General features: G+C 35.3%; 1 protein-coding gene across 3 annotated transcripts in view; it reads left to right on the top strand.

Annotated features, from left to right (window-relative positions):
- The window catches only part of LOC108715732 (BMP/retinoic acid-inducible neural-specific protein 3), a 562,767-nt gene that overhangs the window by 515,387 nt on the left and 28,124 nt on the right, over nucleotides 1–19,256 (top strand). For all 3 annotated transcript variants that reach the window (XM_018261156.2, XM_018261155.2, XM_041561593.1), the window contains exon 7: nucleotides 18,427–18,649. In XM_018261156.2, coding sequence (XP_018116645.1) covers nucleotides 18,427–18,649 — 223 coding nt within the window. The remainder of the gene's footprint in view (nucleotides 1–18,426; nucleotides 18,650–19,256) is intronic.

Raw genomic sequence — 19,256 nt, 5'->3', positions numbered from 1 at the left:
CTATTCAGTAATGTCATTTTATTTCAGTGCTTATTGCCCATTTGCACTTGGACAGCCAAAAGGAAGGTGCTTGGTTGGACATCAATATTTGACACAGGTGGTGGGTGACAGAGAAGCCCAGGTTACATGCTTGTATATGCTAAAAATCACAGGAAAGCAAAAAATGGCCAAGAAGAAAACTACAGACTACAGCTGCATGGCAATTGGATGAGCTGGAGGGGAAGTTCAAACCACAGTTATCCAATCCCTGAGCAGCTCAACCGGTACTTAAACTCTTTGACCAATAAGGAAAGGAATGGACCAAAGATGCCTCCACCTGTGCTCCCCCCCTCCCTTCCAAAGTCGGTTGCTTTCTGAAAGCAGGGGGCCCAAGCCAATCAAGTAAGTGCTGCACGGCCGGGCCCCCCTTACCCTCCGGGCCAAGTACAACACTCCCCTTTGTACCCCACTGATGGCGGCCCTGGGGTGAATCCACAAGCATTTGATGACAAACTTAGTGTGACACTATAATAACAAATAATTGAGTTAGCTTCAGAATGCTCTCACAAACTTTTGTAATCTTGCCAATATACACCTTTTAGAAAGAGGCTGCCCAAGCTCATTTTTACTGGGAAATACTTGGAACTCAATCTTAAGTAGACCGCAAAGCACAAGTGTATTAAAGGCATTGCTAAATGGAAGGCAATATTGTGATTCCTCTTTGTCCATAACCCCAGTGTTCGTGTATGCTGTATATCAAATGTTTATTGGGACCCATATTTAGGTACTACCAACCATGCCATGTTCATACACAAGTATGGGACCTACTCTCCAGAATTCTTGGGGACAGGTATGTTCTGGATAAGATATCTTTCCCTAATTTGGATCACCATACCTTAAATCTGCTAAATATCATTTAAACATTAAATAAACCCTTTAGGATTGCATTACCACCGATATGGATTCATACAGCAAAGTTGCCATCAAGTATAAGGCACTGTTATATTATTACAGAGAAAAGGGTAATAATTTTTAAAAATTTGAATTATATAATTAAAATGTGGGAGTTGGCCTTCGTTTAACGTTGCAACTTTCTGTATAACAGGCTTCCGGATAACGGATTCCATATCTGTACCAGTGGAGCTGTAACAAAACAAATCAGCATACAATGTACAAACTTTTGGTCTTTATGGTTTCATTTATTCCATGTTAGTACTGTATGAGTATTAAAGTTCACTGGCAAAATAAGACTTGGCAAAATAAGTACATAAATTACAAAATTGAACTGCTATAAGTATAAAAATATTAGCTTCCTAAAACAAAGAATGTTCTGTAAAAAAAATAATAATTTGACAACAGAATAAATGAACAATAATGGGAAAAGAAAGCAAGAAATAAAGCTAGCGACACAGGCAAAATAAACAAAAAATATATTGACAGAGAAATTGTAGTTTTAATGTGTTTTGTGACCTCAAAAAGGCTGTAAATCTCATAACTTTTACAGTCAGTTCTGTAATAAGCAGGATTTTATTTGCTGCAGTTTGCCACTTTTGGCACTATTGGCTTTGAAGAGAAGCATTGCCAATAAAGCCAAGTCATAGATCTATTTTTATTGTTTAAAACAATCATTAAAATGCATCTTCATTTTGGTATGTTGATTGTCAGCCATAAAAATGAATAAACCCAACCTAATTAATTATTTAGGAATTTTAAGCTTTTACTACAACATATTTATTAAGGAAATATATTACAATTAAGTCACTTTAAAGAAATTTTAATTGAAATGTGAGGGCAATTCCTTAGTGGTTAGTCATTTTGAGATTAATCTTTAACATACTTGGAGGAGAATATTTAAGTTAAAAAAAAAAAATAAGATTTGCATTAAGGAAATGAATTGTGTAAATTGCAAGTTTGGTTGCATTCAGCCTAGCACAGGATAATTGCACTTATTGGGTATCATAAATACTTGTTCAGCTTGAGTTTAATGAGAGGGCTTGTGCTGAACATACTTATTGCCTACTGTTTTAATTACAAAAATATCAGTTTTTTTATTTCTTGAGCCAGACAGGAAAAACTAAAAACATCACTGTCTCCTAACTCTTTGCTGAGAATCTTCATTAAGCAGCAGTCTGTTATGCAGGGGGATTATCAGTGCACTGGTGATCTACTTTAAAAATTTAAAAATGTAAACTTACTCAGGGTTATTTTTTTCATATTTAGCAGATATTTGCATTCACCAACTGCTAAAACAATAAGTTTGGCTCCATTTGTGAGTCAGCAAACCAAGGGTTAACTGAATACTGGAAGTGCATACAAAATGTATATACTGTACATTTAGGGGTAATGAAGGGTGAATTGGGGCGTTTTGCTTCACAGAAAAATTTGCGAATTTCCTGTGAAATTCGCAAAACGGCTAAAAATTTGCGAAACGGTGCTGGCGTCTCGTTTTTGACGCCGGTGTCCCTTTTTTTGACGGTGAATTTTCACTGGCGGTAAATTGCAGGAATTCGCCGCGAATTCGCACCTGGCAAATAAATTCGCCCATCACTAGTTAGGGGCAGATTTATTAAGGGTTGAGGTGAATTTTTGAATGAAAAAAAAATCATATTTCAAGCTATTTTTTGTGTACTTCAACTAGGGAATAGTCCAAATTCGATTTGAATTTGAAAAAAAATGTACTTTCTCTTTAAAAATTAAACTTCAACCATTCTCCATCTAAAACTTGCCAAATTGTTGTTTTAGCCTATGGGGGACCTCTTAGAACCTATTTGGAGTCAATTGGTGGACTTTGAAAACTCAAAGTTTTTTTTTTCGTTAAAACTTCGAATTGAATGCGCTATTACTTTGACTCGACCGATTCGAATTCGGCCGAATGCGGACCTATTCGATCGAAAACGGACATAAGTCAGCTGGTTATTTTCATTGTGGTGGAAAGGGCTTAAAAAAGAGGATATTGGATAGTGCTGCTGTCAACAATAGAGGGTAACTCTTTACTTGCCTTTCCTTGTCCTTTAAAATGAAAAATTTATGTAAATTGCAAAAGTGCTCAGAGAACCCATTTAAGTAAGTTTACACCAACTATTTTTATATTTTTGGGATTAAGATCCCTGTTGTTTTGGAGCCACTGTGCCCTTGTTTCTTCTTTGTATTTCTTTTCTCACTTGCTAGAAATATGCTGTCATCCCATATTTCCTTGTCCAGTAAAAATCCCACAATCAGTTCCTTTGCCCAGACAATTCTGAGGATAATGTGGCCCTTGTGGCTAAAACAAAGACCCATTTACCAACTACTGTACAACTGATTTATTTTAATTCTCTTGAGACATTGAGCATGATAATGCCTTATGCTTAAATAGTGTGATCATGAGATCACAGTGGGTCCATTCTAATAAAAAAAAATGCATCTGATAAAACAGAAACAGGCCAGCAAGTTGTTGCCAGCAGATCTCATTTAAAGGGGACCTGTCACCCAGACATACAAATTGGTATAATAAAAGTCCTTTTCAAATTAAACATAAAATCCAAATAAAAAAAAACAAGCCCAAATAATAATTATTAATAATAATTTATTAATAATAACATTTAATAAAATCTTTTTTGCAATGTTGGCATCTTTAAAGGAATTATGTATTTTTCAAGCTTCAGACTTCAGACCATTAAGAATATTGCATTCAGGTGAATAAAGCCAGTTGTCAAGGTGGAATTCTAGATTCCAATCTTTATTTGCCCCTACATTGACCTATCACTTTCTTACTTTTAGATATTTCATAACAGCCCTTTCTTGATTAGTACTTTGCTATTTGTGAAGTACCTGCAGTTTGCATCCCTGAACAAATACCAGGTTCCCATAATCTGTTAAATGAAGCATTTCAGTAACTTTTAAGGGGGTTATTTATCAAAAATCCGTTTTTTTCTGATTAATTTAAATAAAAAAGTCCAACCAAACTAGAATATATGATGTGACCTTGGGAACAAACTCGATAAAATAGAGTGAAAACCTAAATCATACGATTTTTCTGAGTTTTTGCAGTTATTTTACCAATACCCCCACACCAGTGCATTTTCTTTCCATTCCCTGAGGCTGGGCGGAACCTCCTCTGCTGCAGATTATTGAAGAATATAAAAATCGGTCCATGGATTAGGAGTTAAGCCTTTTTGACAAATCCACATGTTTTGATATTTCTACAACCACTGCTAACAGAAAGGGAGGTTTGTACAGATTGTGGATTAGAGTCTTTGCCACAAGAGCTATTCACCAGAGACAACTGATCTGACTTTTATCTTTCCTTTTAATTCTTTGGGATTCTACAAAAAAAAAAAACGAGTATTGATTTTTCAACTTGGCATATAATGATTAAATATAATAATTGACACGTGTACTTTATATTGTCACTAGAGAACATGATCTATGTGAACATTTGGCATAGTGTTAATCTACAACATACTGATTATTGTATTAATATGAGCTTGACTATGATTGAAGTTTGTAAACCTGAATAGATTTTTTTAAATTAAAATCAGATTACAAGATTTTTACAAAGCAAGCTACAATTATTAATATTGATGTACAAAGAATTTCGGTAACTTGTAATTTGCAGACTACAATCCCTAATTCCATATTGTGTAAGGCCCGGCACAAGGTGATCAATGAGAAACTCAGTCATTTTGACAGATCTGCTTCTGCTAATGATAAAATCACTTGTGCTCATTTGCAGACATGTAAGGATAAAGTAGAAGGATAAGTGGTTCTTAACTTGTTTAACAGAATGAAGCACGGGTTGATGCAGCTATCCATTTAATAATGATTTCATTTTTGTTTGTGTATTTTACTGTTCAGCTGGGGGTTGCATAAGCCACTCTGCTTTAAAACTAAGTATAAAAGTATAGCTCAAGGGGTACGGGCAGATTAGTGTTTCTTTATTTTGTGCTCTGGGTCTGGACCATTGGAAATTGAGACAATTGCTGAACTCAAAAGCAAAATATAGATATGTTAACAGTTTGATTGTTAATGTCCAGCTGTGTACAGAGACAGAGGTACAATAGACACTCCTTGTACTTTCATATAATTGTTTGGTGCCTGTGTATCTGTCCTGTCTTCAGTTCCGAATCATGTGGCACTGCTCCCACTGATGCAAGGGAACCCTGGATCTACTACTTTAAGGTGACGGGAGCTCAAGGGTTCCTGAGGGTTGCATCAATACACTCAGCAGACTTGCACCCAAAGAATCAGACACAGATGGTATTTTGATGTAGAGGGCAATAATTGATGGAATCCAAACTCAAAAAAGTATTGTTTCATATTTATTATCTCTTTATAACTTTTATTGGCAACAAATTTCTGTGAGATTTAGGGGATTAATTACTAAAATCCGAAAATGTCTCACTATTTTCTTAAAGCACTTCGACCAAACTCCTGTCCACATTTTTACCGTATTATCAATAAATTTACTCCAAAAAATCTGTTGCGGGAAAAGTTGTGAAAAAATCTGAATCGTACGATTTCTTCACCTGAAAACTCCGATTTTTTTGGATTATTGGACGAAAACCATAAATTAATTGGATTATTGTACAAAACCCAGCACAGATCAATGATATCTTCCAATTGTAAACGGTACATCTGCCATTGACTTCTACATGACCGCAGCAGGTTTGAGATAATTACTTTTATATTCTGACTTAACAGCATCAGGGTTTAGTAAATCATTAAAACTTTGAGGTTTTTTCCCCCTTTAAAAATCTGACCACAGTTTAGTAAATAAGCCCCTAAGTGCCATAAAATGAGTTTATTGGAAGTCCCATTACAGCATCCTTCTGTGAGGGGGATGATGGAAAACATGTTGGCACGTTCAATTTAGACCTGTTAGATTTGCAGCCCCCCAATAAATACCATCCTATATGTGTGCAAATAAGTATTCTCATATATAGTACAGTATCTATTGAAGGTTGACATTTCAACACTTAACTTTTCACTGCAATTTGAGTTATTTTTGTGCTAAAAATCACAAAACAAAGTAGAGTTTTAAAATTCTAAATTGTAATTTTTGAAGTGCAAACATTTGTACAAAAAAAGTAAAAAAAAAAATTGGCATCTAAAAGCTGCAAGTTCAAGTAGAAATCAGTGGGAGTTATCCTAGGCAAAATGTAAGTGATTTTTTAAATTCACTACATTTTTATGTTTTCATTTGATCAAGCCTCCCTGTCTTTATTTACAGGTACAATTATAAATAAAAATTATTTGTATAAAAAGGTGTATTTAGATTTGGGTTTGAGTCTACCCAGAGTTTTTTTCTGGCTGTTCCTGATAGAACGGGCTATAGGGCTGTGGTAGATTAATTATAATTTAAGTTGCACTGGAGCTGAGATTGGTGTGAATGACTAAACATTTACTATAAAGCCTTGCATAATAGGTTTGAATTATATAAATAAAAATAAAGACTAATAATGCAATGCATCTGATGATACACTAGGTTGACAAATGATACATACATTTACATTACAAACTGTGTAAGAGCTATGTATGTAAATACTTGACAAGTGTTGTAATGGCAGTCTCAAAATTTGCACCATGTCTAGTTACCTATTTCAGCCAATCAGATGTTTGCTTTTAAAACAAGTAACAAGAGAATGCACTGTTCTGATGGCTTGCTTTGAGTTTTAAGGCATAATGCTAAGGGTTTATTTTAATGCATTACTGTATAATTACATTTACACTTAGTTCTAAAAGCTAAACCTTATGGATTTTACCATATTTATCTTTTTCTGATTAGATGTTTCTTCTACCAGCTTTGTTAGCATTTCTTATTTGGATCTCAGAAATTCAAATAGAATTAGGGCTTGCAATTCTTCATGTAGTATATCTGGAATCTAGTGCTAAGATGCAAGAAGAATATAACCCAAACGCAAAAAAGATCTTTCACAACTATTAGTTGAGGTCTGACAAAGTCAGAGCAACAAACAAATTTTTTTTATAGGAAAAGAAAAAAGAAACCCCACCAATAGTTATGATTCTAAGGTTGACAACCTTAGAATCATCACAAGATGCAAGAAGACAGACATGAAAATGATTAATTATTAATAATAAAGCAAGGAACAAACTAACTCCCAAAATAAATAAATATCAGCCTAGTTCTGATTGCTACCCAACCTGGCCTTGACTGACAAGACTTGTGTTTTTTCTAGCCCCAGTTGGTCACAGAAAAGAAAGACCTGGGATTCTGGGATTGCTATCAGCATTCAGTATCTTTCTCAGAGAAGCAATAGCACAGACCTTTGAATGTTTTCCACTTTGTCACTCACAATATTTGTATAAAAAATGATAAGGCAAACATCTGATACATATATAGATTCTTCAACAGAAGACATATTCAGAGTAAGAAACATTTCTGCAAGTAGATCCTGCCTTTGAAAGTGTAACAGGGTCCGCCACAAATATAACAAGTATTATGCTTATACAAATTTGAATTATTTGATTAAAATGGACTCTTTCTGGATAACGAGTTTCCAGATAACCGATCCCATACCTGTTGTCCTCTAAGCCAAACATCAAGTTTAACAGCTATACAGGGCAAACTCAGCCAATTTTTGAAGACAGGTTGTCATCTAGCATCATAATAAACATACTGTTTACTGTAATGTACTATGAAAATGTATATTTGCTCAGTCAAATGATTCTGTCTGACCAAAAAAATGTATTTCTGTTTATTTTCCATAGTAGTTTATTCTGTGTCCTGTATTTCAGTTTACCATTAAACCAAAATGGTGTTGAACATGGCATATTTCTTGGTTGGATCACTAATAAGAAGCATTCAGTTTCAAGCTAGTAGCCCTTCAGAACTGAGAATTATTGAGAATTAACAAATTCTCTGACAAATATTACACTTAGGTATTAAGAGGCCACAAAATCTGGCACACAAACATGTTGTAAATTAATTATAGCAGCATGAAGAATTGTTCTATTAAACCAATTGGCAGAGGTAAACAGGTACTGGAAAGGCACCAAAATCTAGCTGTTAACAAAAGTGATCTGAACTATGTATGTATCGTTTTGAGCTATAAATAAAAAATGTACAAACATGGAAGCCACAGTTATCAGATCTACATATTCCAGGATATCTAAAAGAACGTAAAAATGTACACTATGGAAAATTGCTTTTTAAAATTAACAAATGCTCAGACAAATATTAGATTTAGGTATTAAAAAAAAAAATCTAGCCCAAAAATACTGTAAATTAATTATTAGATTAGATTAGGTAGCGGAAAGGCACCAAATCCAGCTGTTAAAAAAAGTGATCTGAACTATGTATGCACTATGCAATAATAACCAGGTTCAGTTCTCTGCTTTGCTACTCTACAAGTCATACCCACTCAGAAGCCATATTCCAATATCGTGCACTGATGAGCTCTAACAAGCTGTCTGACAGAAGGGAGAGAGGGGATAGTGACAGAGGGCAGTGAACACAAATTAGGGGTAGGCAGAAGACACTTAACAGGTACCTGCCTACTATCGTTGTATCCTAGGCAGGTGCCACTTCTTTACCCTTAGTTCCGGCCCTGAGTAAAACAATTCCTAATCCCAGGATTTCTTATTTCACAAATGAATGCTACTCCTCTATTTTCCTATATTAGAAGATGTATTATAACCTCATAATGGACAGGTTTAGACAAACCAAGAGAACACCCTGTCATTTATTTATGTATTTATACTAATTAATTTAGAGGTTCTTGTCCACAAACTGCTGACATATGTTGACTGGTTCCTAGTTATATATAAGTTTTTAGGAAGAACTAAAACTTAACCAAAGAAGTAGGGCAGAAATGTTGTATATTGTGTTTTGGGCTTCTATAACAGCCCAAGGCAACCATCACCATTTAAATATGAAGATCTGTGCCTCCAAAGATGCCCCAGTAGCTTCCCCACTTCTTTTCTGCTGATTCACTGCACATGCTCTGTTCTGCTGTCATTAACTGAGCTTAGGGACCAACACACAATATACTAAATATACTGTATATATAGTGAATAAAGTACCCCCTATTGTAAAATATAAGGATATTATAAGTCACAGAGGAGTTCCATGACCATATAAAAGCCCCAGGCCGAGGTTACTTCTAATATCCTCATATTTTCCAACAAGGGGTACTTTATTTATTATAATACACAAGTTTTAGGAGTCAAGTGACAAAAATTACATCACTACTCACCGTTTATAACTGATGACATCACTAGTCAGCGTTTATAAGGATATTATTAACTGGATATTCATGGCTCTTGTGTATTATATATGTATAAGGCTGATTAGATAATAATTCTGATTATTGGTACATGGTAGCTCTGAAACCAGCACAATTAGCATCAGAATTTATAAATCAGCTCTGGAATATATTTTATGCTTGATGATTTGCGACAACCCCTAACCTGCTTTAAAGCATGGGTATGACACTCCTAACAAAACCCTAAATGGAAAACTCCTGTGCACAACTTTGATCATAAATACTATAGAGATGCTGGTTCAATAAGTTAAAGGGCATGTAAAGGCAAAAAAATAATCCCATTTTTACTTTCTTTAATGATAACAAAATCTATCTCCAATATACTTTAGCTCAAAAATGTGTACCGTTTTTATAAGAAACCTGACTATGCAGTGAAATTCTCCCTTCATTTACTGCTGTGGATAGGAATAGTCAGACAGTCCCTAACTGCTGTGCAGGGAAACAATCATACTTATGAACAGCAGAGGGAGCCCCCGCCTTACTTCCCAGCCTTTCACAACTCCAACAGCTTTGTTTGCCTGTAGAGCAGTCGACGACTGTGTAGAGATTTGTATTGGATTTTATTTTTGCCTTTACATCTCCTTTAATGTTTCCAACGCCAGCAGCAGGGACAAAGATCATGGATCCAGATTTAAACAGATAAACTAGGATACTATTTGGAGGATTATTTTGCTGCAGCCACTGGTTCTGCAGAGTTGGAGAAAGTTTGTATGAAACAATACAAAAACTATAAAATCCACATTAGATTACATGACAACACAGAGCCCAATGCAGTCTGTATATTCTGATTATTAATCAGTCTTGCTGTATCGGCTTCTGGCAGATATTAGACTTGTACTGTTTTGATAATTTATGAAGATCCCTAAGCAGCCCAGACCACACTGAGCATGTGCACAGTCTTGGTCTTGTAAAGATTTTTAACAAAGTTACAAGATGACAGCCCCCTGTGGCCAACTTTTAAAGCATAAATCATTTGTTTGATTAGGCTTTGTGGTGCAGTAAGTTTATGTTTAGTATACAAAATACAGCATTTCTAGCCTTATTCTATTTTAGACTTTCCTTGTCCTTTAAGTATATAAAATATAGTATTTCTAGAAATATTACATTATAAGGTTTAGTTCTCCTTTGAATTTAGTGGTTTGAATGGGTGACCAATGAGGCAATTGAAAGTGTTAGTCTTGCTGCTAATTATACAACCCTTGAATCCCAATACCCATAAACAGTTGGGGTGTTATCTTCTTGAATAATATTAGCACTTCATGAAAATATGTCTGTATTATAAAAAGGGTCCAGGTTACATATATGGCCAGCTCATGTCTAAACATTTATCCTCTAGAGTGAATGGATAGTAGTTTAAGTAAAATTTTACAGCATGGAAATGGCTGCTGTTTACTCCCTGTATTTCTTTGTTTGATATCTAAAGAGCTTTAGATGTTGTTTACTTTAATTTGCCCTTTTTAACTTTTTTTTTAATAAAATGTAACAAAATGGCATAAAGAATCATTGATTTTTAGTGTTAAATCAGTTTGAAGTCTTGAAATTAACATACACTTTAACATGCCTTCTTTCATTATTCAGTGAACTAATTTACTCCTATTACATGTAAGTACTCTGATTAAGGGGTCTTAAGACTTTTAATGAAGGCTGGAATGGTTAAATACCGAGATCAAAGGTTTTCTAGTACACTGAAAAAAATCATTAGCCAAGAGAGATGGCAAAGAGATGAGAAGAGGTAATGCAAAAGCTTTACAGATATATGGAAAGTGTGTTTTCCAGTTCACTTTGGAAAACATCTAAAATAAGCAATTATCAAAAGTTAGTTTGAAATTGTCACTTTTATGTGTACTTGCAAAGAGAACATAAGTTTATCTACTGGGGAGTGGAGAAACATCCCTTGCCATGCAGTTATCCACAACCATGTGTTTAAGTCTTGCCCCATTGTGAAGTGAGGGATTCTGGCACTTTAAGTCCCATTAATTTTCACAGTGGGTGGTGCACACATTTTCTGAATTGCAGAAAGGCTTCAAGACCCAGAATTCATCATTTAATAAAGGAACAAGTTGAAAAGTCTTCAGAACAGTATTTGTTTACTGGAGTCTTCTTGTCAGCATTCTTTAGTATTGATTTACTAAACAAATGTAAAGTACACACACACATTATAGTGCTTTCTCGATCTCTTCAAGAAAAATCTTAGGGGGTTATTTATTAAAGTCCAATTTTTTTGATTGGAGTTTTGAAGGGGAAAACACCATTTTGTGCAGAAAAAAAACTCACATTTTTAGAGATTTATTAAACACAGAGGCTGCTAAAAGTCAGAATAAAAAAGTACTCCATCTCAAACCTGCTGAGGTCATGTAGCAGTCAATGCCAAATGTCCCATTTATATTATTATTATTATTATTATTATTATTAACGTCTTTATATATAGCACCAACATATTGTGTAGCACTGTGATTGGAAAATATCCTAATCTGCGCTGGGTTATTACAATAATCCAAAGAAAATGTGGCTTTTGGGTGATAATCCAAAAAAATCTGAGTTTTCATGCATCAAATCCGGAAAAAACGGGACCTCCCTTAAGATCTGGGTCCTTATATAATCTCTGTGCACTGTGTATATTTATATATTGTATTTTTATATATTTTACTTTTATGCATTGTACAGTGCTGCGGCTCCTTAACTGCATTTTATAAATAAAGTTACACAGTATTATAAATCATAAGAAGTTCCACAACCATATTAAGGCACATGGTCAAATGCCAAGAGCTTTTATAGAGTTCATGGAACACCAAGGTAATTTTTATTTTCCTCACTGAGCACCAATTGTAACTGATGACAGCAATACATACTGTTTACAAGGATAAAGACAGGCTATTCATGACTCTTGTGTAATATATATATATATATATATATATATATATATATACACACATATGTACATATATATGTATAAGTTTTATTTATATATATATATTTGAAAAAAGTGTTTGCACTCTATCTTTGCTTTTTTGTTCAAGGTGCATGGTCAAAAATATATACAGTTTTGCAAGTAAGACCAGCGCACTCTAGATAATAAAAAATGTTCATTCAAATACCATTTGTGACCAATGTTTCGGTTACTCATTAGGACCTTGATCTAAAGTGTGCTGGTCCTACCTGCAAAAATATATATAAACTAAATGTAGTTAACTGCCCGGGTGCTGGTCAAATAAAATAAATAAAGAAACAGAGTACCGAACTCATTGGGAATTGATACAAAGAGTAAAGTTTTATTACAAAAAATCCAAAATCCAACATTTCGAGCATAAACTGTGCTCTTCCTCAGGGTCAAAACCATATATATATATATATAAAGTATATAAATGTAAAGTGTTATATAAAAATATTTTTTAAGGGATAGAGTTCATCGAAAATGTTGATGGCTTCTTTCCAAGATAATAAATTCATAGCAGTGCAAAATGAAAGCTTTCCAAGCATCAACACAGCATGAGCTTGGGCCGCACTTGCGCTAGCAGCTGCTGTAGACTTCAAATCCTGCAGTTCATCCGACAATAAAAGTAATTACAAAACTATTTCTTCAGCACATTTATAACTATGTGTATGTGTAGGAGAATAATGTATTTAATGATTTTCATCGCAAGCAGTCCCTACAACATAGACAGAAATAGGTTGAATTCTCATTAACCAATAAGACTTCTCTGCAGACTAATTTATAATTAGATCTTGTTTAAGACATTCTAATGAGCCCCGAGGGAATACTACAGAGAGGATATGGTCCCAAGCCCCTTTATTTAATTACTTGTTATTCTATCTGCTGCGGCATACAACCTCTAAAACGGGCACCCTGTGACTAGCAAGTAGAGTTCTTCTCTAGGATACATTTTTCAAACATATGCCAAATTAAAAATTTTGCAGGTACAACCTACTATTAGTTTACAGTACATGCAAGTATAGCTCACATTTTCACATTTCACTGGAAGGAAATGTAACACAATTTTGGGCTATTTAGGTGTACTAGAGAATGGGTTATATTTGAGTTAAGGCAGGGCCGCCACAAAGTGGAAGAAATGAGAAGCGGTGTAGTGCAACCAGGGCCACCATCAAGGGGGGAGTGTTGTACCAGGCCCAGATGGTTTTAGGGCTTAAGGGGGGGTCGGTCGTGCTTCACTTAATTGATTAGCTGGCCCCCCTGCTGTCACAAAGCTGCCGACTTCTGAGGGGAGGGCGGGAGGACAGATGACTGAACCTTCTCTCCATTCTCTTCCATTATTGGTCCCAAAAATTAAATCCCGGTTGAGCTGTTCAGGGATCCAATACCAATGCGGCTTGACCGGGACTTAAAATTCTGTGACTGTGAATATGGGAAGATATTGCTGTTACTAGACAGAAGATGCAGCCACTTGTGCTGCCCCCTCCCTTCTGAAGTTGGCAGCTCACTGACAGCTAATAAAGTAAGTGCAACATGGAAGGGCCTCCCTAAAGTTAATCCAGTATGCGGGAACCCTGGCCACCAATTTTTTTTTTTAAACTTAAAAAAAAATAAAAATTGGCCACAATTTTTTACACTAATGTGTGAGGGGGCCCTGGCCATCAATGTTTATAACATGTGGGGGCCCTAGCCACCAATGTTTTTTTTATAGGGGGCCCTGACCACCAATGTTTTTATTTTTTATTAATGTATGGGGGACCCTAGCCACCAAGGTTTTTTTTATTACTGTGAGGTGGGCAGACCTGTGGGTGGAGCTTGTGGTGGGGTTGGCATGGCCCAGGGGCCCCAGGAAATTGTGTTGTATGGGGCCCCATGATTTCTGATGGCAGCCCTGAGTGCAACTACAACTCCCACAGGCTACTGTGTATGAAACAAATAAAGTGCAAGGCAGCCCATTAAGTGCACTGCACAAAGTGAAAGTGTCATTGTATATGCTTATAAATAACCTTATAATTAAGGTTAACACATATGACATATCTGAATTTTGATGATCAGTGATTTTCTTGAAAGGTGAATCTTCTCAATCAGATTCTTACTGTACTTTGTTGCGTATCTTTGTCATGAGGTTTTCATAAAAAAATTTATATTCCATTTTATATTGCACAGTGCCCCAATATTTAGAGAAATGCTTTTCATATAATTAACAATGAGTTTAATTTAAATAAATATGATCATCTGAAAACTATGTCAAAGGTTTATAATATTTTTTCCAGAATACTGGAATCTGGGGATTATTTACTAAAATCTCTGGTCAGGCTTTTTGGGGCTTTTTTAATAACTCGAATTTTTCATTTTTATTTTTTAAAACTCAAATTTTTCGAGATTTAATGAAGCCAGATGATGCAAAAAGCCTGAACCCTGAAAATCCACCATCTCAGACCTGCCACGGTTATGTATAAGTCAAATGCAGCGGTCCCTATCCTTTTTGGAATTTTTTGTGGTCTGGGCTGGAATTAGTTTGAAAATTTGAACATTTCTGGCTTTTTGGGCAAAGATCCGAAGAATTCGGGCTTTAAGGGAAAAAGCCCAAAAAACCCAGAAAAAATAGTTTGATTCTGGTTTTTGCTTGATTTTATATGTTTTTTATCCAATCTGATTAAATCAAGCTTTTTTAGTAATAAATCAGGTATAATCAGGTATAATCATGGTTTTTTATTTAAATAATGAGATAAATTTTGATTTTAGTAAATAACCCCCCTAGTGTTATGGGACCTCCCATAAAATATTGTGGTGCAAACATGCCTATGTAAGTTGTCATGTACAGGGTTCCTTTGTTCCTATCATTGAAGGTCACCATTAAATATTTAAGTGCCCCTTTTCTGTAATTGTTATAAGCCAATTTGAATTTGTCTCATGTTCGAAGTTTTCTACTTCAAATAAACTCTACTTTGTAAAAAAAAATCAGATGTTTATTTATTAAAAAATTGGAATATGAAAGATTCAATTGGATAATTAAAAAAAATCAAATACCTTTAATTCACAATGAAAAAACACTTTAAATTTACCCACGCAGTTCCCAGTGACTTGTACATAAACTAACAAACTTTTGCAATGGGATCTTTCTAACTTTTTTGTTCTTAATAAATATCATACATTTGATGAAAAAATTTAAATCATAGCAAAAATGTAAATGTTGACAAATCACCCCCCAAATGTCTGCTACGACGGCTTTTTTACTACACCGACATTGTTTTGGTCTATTATGATATATTTGCTACATAATATGACTTGCTTCATTGTAAGTTGGTGGCACTTTAGAATTAAAGTTGATAAATTAAAGGTCCAGTTTTCCCTAAGTTTTCAGCATGGCTACCTAACTATATAATCCTTATAGACCTTAAAGGGATACTGTCATGTGAAAAAAATATTTTTTCAAAATGAATCGGTTAATAGTGCTGCTCCAGCAGAATTCTGCACTGAAATCCATTTCTCAAAAGAGCAAACAGATTTTTTTATATTCAATTTTGAAATCTGACATGGTGCTAGACATTTTGTCAATTACCCAGCTGCCCCATGTCACGTGACTTGTGCCTGCACTTCAGGAGAGAAATGCTTTCTGGCAGGCTGCTGTTTTTCCTTCTCAATGTAACTGAATGTGTCTCAGTGGGACATGGGTTTTTACAATTGAGTGTTGTTCTTAGATCTACCAGGCAGCTGTTATCTTGTGTTAGGGAGCTGCTATCTGGTTACCTTCCCATTGTTATTTTGTTTGGCTGCTGGGGAGGGGGGGAAAGGGAGGTGTGATATCACTCCAACTTGCAGTACAGCAGTAAAGAGGGATTGAAGTTTATCAGAGCACAAGTCACATGACTTGGGGCAGCTGGGACATTGAAAAAATGTCAAGCCCCATGTTAGATTTCAAAATGGGAATATAAAAAAATCTGTTTGCTCTTTTGAGAAATGGATTTCAGTGCAGAATTCTGCTGGAGCAGCACTATTAACTGATTCATTTTGGAAAAAAATTTTTTTCCCATGACGGTATCCCTTTAAGCAGTAATTGGTTTTCAAAGAAAGAGAAACCAACGGGTGTTAATTACTCTTTACATTTAACTATACTACAACTTTACATCCAATCCCTGTTTCTTTACTATTTTCTCCACAAAAAAACTTACTTTGGTCGGTTGAATAATTCAAACCAGTTGTTACACAGCCTTGGACTACAATGTACTTTCCATGATAAGGAAAATATCAGGGAATAATATTGTCAGTTTTACACTAAAGTCTCTAGCCAGTAGCAGCTGAGTGGTGAAACTATTAGTCCCTGCATGCTCTCCCTATTATTAGGATGAATAATACAGTCCAAGCAGAACACCACTGGGCAGCAGCAGCAGGGAACCACTGCAACTAGTCTAGTAAAATGTTCAAGTACCAAGTTACTTTCAAGATTTGCAATTATCTTCTGTGAGACCTTTCATAAAAGATTTGTGACACGACTGCCATTATATGAGCAGTCTGCCTGTAATGGAGGTTACCCAGAAGGGATTTAACTACTGCAGTCTTCAGCAATCCGTGAAAGAGCACTTGACTGTAATGGTGACCGCAGCCAATTACATCATTATAACCTTTTACAATGTATCACAATCTGTGGAGAAAAAACATTTCTAGCCTTGTGCTGATACAACTCCATGCCTAAGAATTACAGTGGAAGGACACGTTTTGTGTGAAGATATTTCTCCCATCACTTATGCTAATGATAATATATAAATAAATGATTTGTGGTAACATTAAATAACATAAGGTCTACAGGGCCATTGTACACATGGCCCCAGGTTTTTTGATCCAAAACGACCTATTGACATCCTTGCAAATAACAGAATGGTGTCTGAGAGGTTTTTGTTGCATGGCCATACCATTTAAAAAACGCATCAAGTATATGCCCAAACTGACTTCTTACTAAATAACAAACAATGTACCTCTGAAATAAATACACAAAGTTCACTAAAGGCAAACAAATGTTTTAGAAGAGACATAGCTCTCTTGATCCCTGTGTTCAGTGTCCTTGTGGTTTTACTATAGACTCCCTAGTGTAATGCAGCCTGAATCTAAGTCTGCACCACATTACATGAATGATTAAAAGAAAGCAAATTTCAAAATACAGCACTGTAATTTGTCTGTAGTTCTTCAGAGCCTAAACACTATACAAGTCTACAAACATTTAGGCCATAAATAGGTTTTTGGTTTTCAGTGTTTTGGGATATATCATAACTTGATGCTCCAGAATCTAAAGATGAATCGTAATTGTGATTCTTTAAAACCTAAATTTGCTTGTAAATGTGAGGGGTTATTGACAACATGGAAGACAGGATGCAAAGTGCAAAACGAGTGCACAATCTGCCATGTTTTTGGACTTTGCACCTTGGTTTCCATTGAAATGGACCCAGATCTTTGCACTGTATTTCACAGCATTTTCAAAGAGCAGGGACCTGCTGCTACCCCTGTGAATACAGGAGGGGCAAGAGCAACTTACAGTAGGCGTAACCCCTTCCCAATACCCTTACTTGAGCATCAATCAGACATGCAAAATAGGAAGTAGCAGTGGGCACAGGCTGCAATAGTGTTTTATACTAACCATTACCACCTGCCCTATGACATCTACTGAAGCTGCACTATGCACTATGCACTTTTTTTCTGGCAGTGTGCAGCTATACCCTAGATAGAAGTGATCCCTGAAAAAGCACTTTTGCACCACTTAGCAATTCCGGGTTTTTAATATATTTTAGTATTGTGGTTCTTTACAGTGTTAATATGTTTCTGGATTACAGTTCTTTAGCACTATAATATGTATCTGAACTGTGATTCTAATTGCTAATTAAGTTTCTTATCCTTTGAACATAAATATGTTTCTAAATTGTGATACTTTAGAACCTAAACATATATTCTAGCTATGGTAATTCTTCCTAGTAAAATTAGTGTCTTCATTTCATTTCTCGTACAGCAGTGCCTTGTAATACTGCCAAGCCTAAATATACTACTTAATTATAATGTGTCCTGAATTAATGTATACAAAAACCTTTTACAGTCTGGTAAAACACCATATTTAGGAGCATGCAGACTGCTCTTATTTTCATCTCGTTGTGAAAGATCAATGGGCTCTGCCATAAAGTGTTTGCTTTAGATGGGAGAGGGTGAGGCACAAAGTCTTCTTGATTAAAACTATTGATTGTTGTCTTCTTTTTCTCTTCTCTATTTCAGATGAATTTAAGTTATTTATGAAAAGGTTACCAGTTAATTACTTCCTAAACACATCCACTATTTTGCATTTGTGGACCATGGATTCCAATTTTCAGCGGCGTTATGAACAACTAGAAAATAGCATGAAGCAGCTTTACCCGAAGGCACAAAAGATTGTACACAAGCTCTTTAGTCTTAGCAAGAGATGCCATAAACATCCTCTCATTAGCCTGCCAAGACAAAGGTAATATTTTAGCAATGATAAATGTTTTTCAGTGGTTAATATTCACTGCAGACCTACTTTTTCAATATATGCAATAGCTTTTCCACTGTTAATAGCCGAACGACAAGTATATGTCTTGCAACTTTCAATATCCTTCTTTTTCCCAGCATCCACAAATTGATTGCTCTATGTAAGAGGCCATTACCTATCTAATTTGTCTCTTGCTGTACATTACTGGAAAAGATAACTCACGGTGACATATAACCTGTCGAAATGCAATTATGCCTTATTACAAGATCAGATAAATGAAGAGAATGTTACACACATGAAATTTACTTTATTATTTGACAACTGTTTATTTACTACGAAAAAAGTCAAATTTCACGGGGGTGATTGGATTGATTGTAGTAGTCGTCCAGATAGCGGCCTAAACACACTGCAAATGCAAAACAGCCTAATAAAGAATGAACTGTAATAAATAATAACATATCTGATAGGGTCACTGTTGCTTCTGTACAATGGCAACAAGTAATAGATATCCAAGCAGAAGAGTTAAAACTGTTGCTGACCTACACTTCCCAGCATTCTCATTTAGCTGTTTGTGTCAAGCCTTAGGACAAGGTGAAGA

This window comes from Xenopus laevis, chromosome 4S (assembly GCF_017654675.1).
Source record: "Xenopus laevis strain J_2021 chromosome 4S, Xenopus_laevis_v10.1, whole genome shotgun sequence".
NCBI classification, from domain to species: domain Eukaryota; kingdom Metazoa; phylum Chordata; class Amphibia; order Anura; family Pipidae; genus Xenopus; species Xenopus laevis.
This window is presented reverse-complemented; position numbering and strand designations above follow the sequence as displayed.